We start from the raw sequence: 8,765 nt of genomic DNA on the forward strand, positions 1-8,765 counted from the left end.
CATGGGGAGCGGTTACCTTATGCCCTGGTACACTAGCACCACCTAGAGGTAGCTGATTAATAGAACTGGACTATTTTATTGATTCCGATTTTCTTCACACACACTCCAGAGTGGTGTGAATAGTAACCATTACTCTGAATTTAATGTTTGGATATTATACAGTTGAATATCAGGGTTTGGTTTTATACAACAGTATATATAATTCTGCTGATAAATGACACACAAACACCTTCTCTGCTCCAGGTACATCATCCGGTCAGACCCTTTAGCCCATGTACCCGATGAGTTGCCCGTGTGCCAACCAGGTGCCAGGCTGAAGCAGGAATATGGCACAGAGACACGAGGAGAGACTCATCTCTGAGTCCCAGAGCTCAGCTTTGGAGCATGCATGAAGAGTGCCTCCTGTCCTTGATTCACACATCCACAACCCATGAAGCACGCTGCCCTCCAAGGCCACAGGGGAAGGGGGGATAACTACACCATCACTGACATAATTCCCCTGCTTTTCCCTTTTCTAGGACAGAAGTGGAATATGTGTGTACATGGCAGTGAAACGGCTGCTGCACTTTTCCCAGATTAGACAGGTTAAAAGACAAGGAGCTGAGATTTTCTGGACCAAACACACTGTTCAACCTTTTATTTTCTCTTTGGACAGTGTATGAAATACAGAAGAATGCAATGTTAAGCTGGGCGAGGGGAAGAGAAACAGATCATGACTGCCATTTAATGTGCTGATATTTTCAAAGACATTAACAATCAGTAAATAGAAGTGAAACATTTTTACATTCATACATGTAGGTAAATATTCTTTTACATGGTCATGGACTTTCAGTATTTATCGTCATATAATACATCATATTATTGTTTTGTCCTTGAAGCACAAGTATTGTAGATTAGAATTATCCAACCAGTCAAATCAAACTAATCATGAACTATTCAATCAAAACCAGTCAAATTAATCATATCAAGTATTATTTTTAAGAATGAAATCGTTTATTGATCCAGTTTTGGTGCTTTATCACCACTTTGAAAACCTGCAGCAAAAAAAAAAAAAAATTTGAACCAGTAATTACTTTTGTATTCGATATCACAAGCATTAACAGATTTTTATGGACACCCTGATAAAAGTGAGAGCCATTATAACAGGATAGAAAATAATGTTTGTTTTTTTTCAGTAACATGGCTCCCACAGAAGGGCTGCTCATGAGAAATCATCTAACTAAAAATTCATCCTATTGATATTATGCATAATGTGTAAACATTCAGAATGACACTCTGTATGTTTCAACGCAGTTTGCCTGAGAATTAACAATGAAGTATTTTTCTTTTTGGTATTAGAGCCAGATGTTGAAAACTAAAAAGTTCTCACATTTGTATCCAATTGTTTTATTACACACACTATCTTGTGTTATTCAGTGTCATTCAACAGTCATGACTAGGATACTAGAATCTGCCAGATATTTTGCACTAAGCTCTGCTGGTCCAAATGGAGTAGCGTAGTATAGCATGGCCCTTTAACCTTAAACTATGAGGAAATGAGGCAGTAGTGTTATCGAATAAAACAATTTCCATTTCTTGATGTTCATTACAAAGCATATATATATATAATATAAATATATGTTTTCAGAAGCTACAGTGAAACAGCTCACTTCTATTTGTTGCATGTCATTTTAAAGCTACAATGAAACAGTAGTGTAGAGTAGAATCTGAAGTTTTTATGGGCAACTTTTTATATGTGAAGCCAGAACTGCAAACCTCGAACATTTCTGTTGAGTTCAATAGCCACTACATGAAGGGGTAAATTTATAATACATATATTTATCGAATATTAGATGCCTTGCAGCAGTATTTTTCTGTTGGCCCTTCATGGTTCTTCTCCAGTGACTGCTGTACTCTTTGTATTGACCTCTACTGTAGTGCATCACGAAGATCAAATGGATATGTCGAACCATATTTCCCAACATGTCCATCTCAGGTGACTGAGGAGAAGCACTGGAGCTAGCAGAAGGAAGATTGATTTGAAACGAACAGCGTAAATATCAGTGCAGCTCTCAAAACGTGTTAGCCATATTGGGAGAATCTTTGTGCCGCAATTCTTGGCCAATCATGCTTGTAGCCTGTTTGAAAGCAACCCTTTAGTGGTTTTGGTGAGGTGAAGGGTAGAGAAGAGCACAAGCTCGGTTTGTCCGCATGTTTACACAATCCCTTGGTCTAGTAGTGAAGCTAGACAGCAGATAATCAATGTTTTTTCTCCACAAGGTACCACCATAATCATGCTCATGACTACAATAAATCAGTTTGAGGAGTGGATTACATTTATATGGACTGTCCACTCAAAGTTTATTTCCTTTTCTTCTTCTCATTTGTAAAGGCATACGCATATTGTGCATGTTAGCATAGTCTGCAAACTTTCCTTTGAAAGTTGCACATGCTCCCTTTCTTTTCCACACCACTGACCGCCTTCAACTATTTCAATTTATAGGTATGTTTAGTCACGTGCGCATTTCAATAGAGGTAGAAGACAAACGGACAATGCATGTCCTTCTATTGCCAAACCTACAAGAGACCTATGTTTACATTTGCTGGCACCTGTTTTTTTGTGTAGAACAGTACATTGTAAAGGAGAACTGATCCATTTTGTACAATTTCTTATATGAAGTCTGTGTACTTCCAACATGTAAGAATGATTCAATAAATGCTGCATGCAGCCAGAAATGATGTCTTTCACTTGTAATAATTTATTTCATTTATCGAGTTCAAATTATTTTCTAGTCATTCTTTCATGCTTCGCAACCGATGAATTCTGATGCTGTTATAGAAAAATAATCAATGACATTGATCATGATCATGAGTACAATACATACTGAAGTGTTTTAGTTTTCTTAAGCCACATCGATTTCTTATGATTGCAATTTTTAATTTCTAAATGAATGACACTAAACTGTTTTTATCTGTTTATAGTTACCTTTAATGCTGTGGAACATCCGCAAGACAACTTCCTCCCTCTCATCATTTAGCAGCTATAAACATACATTTCCTCATCCACCTTCTTTTTTTTTTTTTTATATATATATACTTTTTCCTAAAGTTAATAAATGTCATGTTACTAAGAAACAGGTCCTGAAGACTCCAATCAAATGATGCATAAAAATCTTTGTACAATTTCTTAACTAACTTATTATTATGTGTATATTATGTGGACCATACAAGTTCCTGTGAAAGCTATTACTATAGAAACAATAATATATTACAATAAGCACATTAATATAAAGCTGTGAATTGAATTACAGCACTACTTGAGATTACTTTCAACAGCAAGTTCATCTAGTCACTGATTTTAGTCACTTACAGCACATTATATTATCTTCCTGCCCATTTATTTAATGAGAACATTACTTTTTAGATCTAAACCTATCTCATTTCTATGGCTTGCCACAGTGGTTCCTCAAGACTTAGAGACTTGTTTTGTTTTTTGCTTGCTCTTATGACTTTGCATCCACCTGTCTCGTGTCCAACGACCATGGTTCTCCACCACCTCATGTAGAAGATCTATGAAGGTGTACTCATTATCCACTAGCAGGTTGTCATCACTAGGAGATCCTCCAGAACGGTGTGCACCTGAGTTGGAGTGAGACTGATCCTTCTGTATGCTTCTCATCACTTTCCTTCCATCTCTTACTGTTTCTTTTGGCTTCCTCCCCGTTATGGCTTGTGTCTGTTTTCTGTTTGAAGATTGATTTGTCTTGCTCTTTGTGCTGCTTCTCATCTTCACCTCGCTGGCAGCTTCAGAGCTCAACCTTTCACAAAGAGGTTTGATAGTGACCAAGTCCAAATGTGCCTCATTATTTATTGGGGAATGGCATTTGATCATTTCAGAATGTTCTCCATTTACCTTCACGTAATCTCTGGTCAAACTGGACAAATTTTGGATGCAAGATCGATTGAGGAACTCACCAGTTTCCATAGAAGGTTCCACAGATTGAATGTGTACAAGGTCCTTCATTTGTAGTTGCTGTTCAGAAAACCCTGAACAACTGGCTTCTGGGAAATTTTCTGGAATAGCTGAAGAGATGCCAGGCGGAAACATGCCTACATGATACTCATATTGCGTGACAAAAATGAGCTTAGGAGAAACACTGAGGACCTGCTGGGTTTGAGCCCATTGCTTTTTCCACTGAGCTGCTGTAGGAGGCCAGGACAATGTGCGCCTGAAGGGTTTTAAATTCAACTGTCTAGTGGAAGCTTTAGTGTTGCAAATCTGCTCTGTATTTGGGCTTTGTTTTTCTGGATCAGCTCCAATAGTGAGGTAAGGCATATTCTCAACAACTCCCAGAGGCTGGAAGCTATCATCTTGATCCTGAGAGGGTTGAGATCTTGCTGAACTAGAGCTCAAATTATATGCATCATCATCAGAATTACAGTCTACCTCACTGGTAGAGTCTTCAGAATACAGAATTTTTTTATCTTTTACATTACCTTCTAAAATATGTTCATCTTTTTTTCCACCCTCTAAGTTCTGCTTGTACTCGACTCTTGTTTGCAATCTAGTGATAAACTCATCATCTTGTCCCTCAACATGCCTAAGCTTCTTCTCCATTTCACTTTTTCCTGCTTGTTCCTCTTCTTCCTTCTTTCCATACTCGCCAACCTCCCCCCTCCATACTTCTGGATCTTCCTCCTTAGCGTGTGGACGTCTCTCAGATCCATCAGTTCTAGAGAGTACAGGCCCTGCTGATTTGGCTCGGCCAGTCATCTCTCTTGTTTGGTATATTCCTGTGCTGTAAATCTGGTAAATTTCTGACTCCAGTAGTGACTGGTCGAGCCTTAATAAAAGTCTGTTATTGCCTGTATGTTGTTGCCTTTTCTGGTCACAGGAAATAGATTCCACTTCTTTAGAAACTTCTGCCGTTGCTCTACAGTCTGGATGAGCATGTCTTGTATTATCTTGTTCTTCTGGAAAAGGTTGGATGGCCAGTCGATGTTTTTGCTCATGTTTTCTGTGGTACAAAACTGCCAAAACACAGATAACAAGTACCAGGGCACAAAGTACCACTGGCAAAAGATATTAATTAGATTTGTGTGGAAATTTTCTAATGGAGAACATCTAGATGTTTCTGAGGCATAGATGCTACATGAATAGGTAAAGGCATTTCAAGGTTCGTTGCTGCAAATAGACAACCTTGAAAATAAAATAAGCTAATAATAACAATAATAATAAATACAATCAATTATACACATTCATACACTAAGAACAATTTAGAGATGCCGATTAGACCAATACGCATGCATTTCGACTGTGGGAAGAAACCAGAGCACTCGGATGAAATTCCGAAATTCCTGAAGCACAAGCAGCCAGGAATCAAAATCACCACCCTAGAGGTGCGAGGATAATGTGCTAAGCACTATGCCAGGGGTCTTCAACATTTTAGCTTTGAGAGCTACTTTGACAATATTAAGAAAGCCAAGAGCAACTTGTGTTATATTACTAGAAACATTTATTTACATAGCTTATTGCCAAAAACCAAACTAGAAAAATAAGCTATTTAGTGTAAACGTTAAAATGTAAAATGTCAATATCAATCAGTCCTAGTTAAGTCAATTTCAGCAATATATATATATTTTTTTTTTTACAAATTCTATGAACCTTTTGTCGAGCTATTCAGAATAACCCCCTCCCCAACACATCCACACAGTACATACAACTAAGTTTATGCTAATGTGGGTCATCATATTCAGGTCATTCTAATTTTTAAGAAAACTCACCTACTAAGCTGATAATAGTAGCCAGATTAGTGCTTTCTGGTGTAAGGGTTTGGCTGTTCCCAGTTGTTATGGCTACGTCTGTTACAGGATTCACACACTTGGTCACATTCCACACAGGTCTTCCTTGCTGATGTGCTGGGCTCTCACAGAGCACTTCCATGTCATTCTGCAGCAGGGAGGCCTTTTGTAGCTCTACAGACAACACACACAATTTATAAATGCAAAAACATTGCTGAGAAATTCAATATAGGCAATATTAGTAGGATATACAACCAAGTTGGATACAAGGTGTAGACTTGACATCATAGTTATAACACTGTAGTCTATAATCCAAGTTCATACAGTATGTTATCTATATCTGAATAAACATACATTAAGTTTTAATTCAATGTTATTTAGTTTGTATAGTGCTACCCAAATTTCCAAAAATTGAAAATGCCTGTGATTAAAATAAGAAGAAATGTATTGTAAGCTATTTTAAATCATTTCTTCATAATTGTACACTATATCTTCGATCAGTACTGCATGTTGAATGGATGAATTGTCTGGGAATGAGAACAGGACTGTCTTTAATTACAGCAGTTGTTCTTTGATACAGATCTACAGTATCTCTACTGATGATTATCCAGTGAAGCAGGAGAGAGACTTCATGGACATGGGGAAAAGAATCAGTATCTGTGTGTGGAACCATCACAAAAGTTTTACAAAAGTTTTTAAAACCTTATGTATCACTTCTTTTTTGTCAGTTGTGATATCAGTTCATTCTTGGTGACAGAAGTATTTATCACTGGTGTGAAAAACTACCGAGCTCAATTTATTCAACCAATAATCAAAACACTTTTTTGCTGTTTACAATAATCGTGGTTGCAATATCTAATTAGCACTTTGAAATATGACTGTGCTTCGCAATTGTGTTTACCATGACCATCTGCTCCTGAACTAAAACAAGTGATGATTACATTAAACTACATAAAATGAAATTTATTCATAAATTGTTTTGAAGATTACTTACACAAGAAAAGTGGTATTCATGAAAATCTAAGTTTGGAAAAATGGACAGCTACTTCTGCATAAATTTGCATATAAGGAGACACTAATTGGCTAAGTTACAAGCAGTTACATAGCCATGTTTAAATAGTTTCATTAATTTTAATCGCACTGTGCGATTCGCACACATGAATTGATGTTTTTTTTTTTTAACTTTGTCAATATACTATACGGACAAGATTATATAATACATTATATTAGGACAAAATAAATAGCACCAATGACTTTAGTAAGAGTCTGTGTGCCATGGCTGACCTGTATTACTGATATACAATGTATATTTAACACTCTAGGTGCTCTTTCTCTATGTTTACTAGTTGTATTATGCTATTTCCAGCTCTCTGGGCACTTTGCGGGTGTCACCAGATACAAATAAGTTGTGCCATCCTTGGTAATTGTCACTTATTGGACACACGCAAACATGAATTGTATATAACTGTGGGAAAGACATCATTTTTAAGCACACTCCGGTGTCACCTAAATGAGTTCTCTATTGAGTCCGATTCATCTCAAGGTTTCTTCCTCATACCATCTAAGGAACTTTTTCCTTGCCGTAGTTACCTCATTCTTGCTCATTAGGCAAAAATAGGGATAAATGCAAATAAATATCTACATAAAAATGCGTTTTGTTAAAAGCATGGTGCAAATTAACTTTGCGAATTGAAATCTGGCTTAGTGAAACATTAAACATCTGTTTGTACAGTAAAAACATCCACATATCGCTACACTAAAATACTGATTAAGGAGGCAATAAGATGAAGGTTGATTAATACATATTGCACTGCATATATTCAGTGTCCTTCCTAAGCAATGCTTTTTTCAATCATCATACTCATAAATTGTTAATAAATTGTTCAGTAACACGTACCTCTTAGATAGAGAGAAAACTCGTCCACACCACAGGAACAGTCCCAGGGGTTTTCATTCAACAGGATTATAGTTTTGTTTAATGGCATAAGGGTGTCCACACTCAAAAGTCTTAGTTTATTATAGGACAAGTCCAGATGTCTCAACCTTGTCAGGAAGCAAAAGCTATTTAATGTAATCGTGTGAATTCGGTTCTGGGACACATTCAGGATTAAGAGTCCCACAAGGCCAGCAAAGGAATTCTCATTCAAAACCGTAATGCCATTATTTGTCAAAATGAGGCTCTCTAGTACATCTTTGTGGATAAACCAGTCTGAGGTTATTTGGGAGAGATCATTATTGTGTAAGTTGAGCATCTTGAGATTTTGGAACTGGGCAAATGCCCCTGGTGCTATAGCTGTAATTCCACATTGTGTCATAGTGAGACTGGTGGCTGAGGATAAATTAGTACTATTAAAGACAGTCGAGTTGATCTCGCCAACGTTTCTCACCAAAAACACCAGAGAGGACAAGCCAGGAGGATAGCCTAGAAGAATGATACACAATAACAGGAAGAATTTTGAATAGAAATTGTTCGGTAAAGAAATTTAAAATTAACTTGTGTACAGAATCACTTACCTGTTGGAAATTCTTTGCAAACATAGTCCTGCACCTGTACACAGCTCTCAGAACATACAAAGCCCAAACAGTGGAAAACTCCACAGATCAGGAAAAAAGCTACAAGGTGAATAAAAACCAAGGCAGGTTTTTTGTAAAGTTTTGTCTATTTCACACTACAATGGAATTAACATGGCACTATACCTACCGTTCATGTTGCAAAAGTTTGTCTCTTTCACTCTAAGTGACCATCCATCCAGCAAATACCTAAGATCATGAAACCCCCACTGATGATAAACCAACTGTTGCCATGCTACATGTGTGTCTTCAACGCATTGGCAAGGATACAGTAGACACTTTCTCAGGCATAAATCAAGATGTTCCAGTTGGATAACCATTAGTGAGTCAGACCAACAGAAACTAAAAATAAAATGAAGAATAATAATATTGATAAAATACAATCTGAAACGCTAATGAATGGATGTGCAGAA

General features: G+C 37.0%; 3 protein-coding genes across 9 annotated transcripts in view; 1 reads left to right on the forward strand and 2 right to left on the reverse strand.

Moving 5' to 3' along the window:
• kcnt1b (potassium sodium-activated channel subfamily T member 1b) overlaps nt 1-2,715 on the forward strand; it is an 82,888-nt gene extending 80,173 nt beyond the window's left edge. For 6 of the 7 annotated variants that reach the window (XM_060883707.1, XM_060883711.1, XM_060883709.1 and 3 more), the window contains one exon: nt 244-2,715. In XM_060883707.1, coding sequence (XP_060739690.1) covers nt 244-361 — 118 coding nt within the window. In that variant the 3' untranslated portion in view covers nt 362-2,715. The remainder of the gene's footprint in view (nt 1-243) is intronic. The other variant, XR_009649283.1, reaches the window with a different exon arrangement.
• A 333-nt stretch (nt 2,716-3,048) lies between these two features.
• On the reverse strand, nt 3,049-6,039 carry LOC132855125 (uncharacterized). The gene is made up of 2 exons (XM_060883871.1): nt 5,764-6,039; nt 3,049-5,052 (listed from the first exon to the last, which is right to left on the reverse strand). Exons 1-2 carry the CDS (start codon nt 5,921-5,923, stop codon nt 3,446-3,448), a joined length of 1,767 nt encoding a protein of 588 aa, XP_060739854.1. The 5' UTR covers nt 5,924-6,039; the 3' UTR covers nt 3,049-3,445.
• A 1,625-nt stretch (nt 6,040-7,664) lies between these two features.
• Nucleotides 7,665-8,517, reverse strand: LOC132854307 (slit homolog 2 protein-like). Its single transcript, XM_060882601.1, has 3 exons — nt 8,483-8,517; nt 8,296-8,394; nt 7,665-8,203 (listed from the first exon to the last, which is right to left on the reverse strand). The coding sequence occupies exons 1-3, from the start codon at nt 8,487-8,489 to the stop codon at nt 7,665-7,667; spliced, it is 645 nt and encodes a 214-aa protein (XP_060738584.1). The 5' UTR covers nt 8,490-8,517.
• Between the last annotated feature and the right edge of the window lie 248 nt (nt 8,518-8,765).

Source organism: Tachysurus vachellii, chromosome 12 (genome assembly GCF_030014155.1).
Source record: "Tachysurus vachellii isolate PV-2020 chromosome 12, HZAU_Pvac_v1, whole genome shotgun sequence".
NCBI classification, from domain to species: domain Eukaryota; kingdom Metazoa; phylum Chordata; class Actinopteri; order Siluriformes; family Bagridae; genus Tachysurus; species Tachysurus vachellii.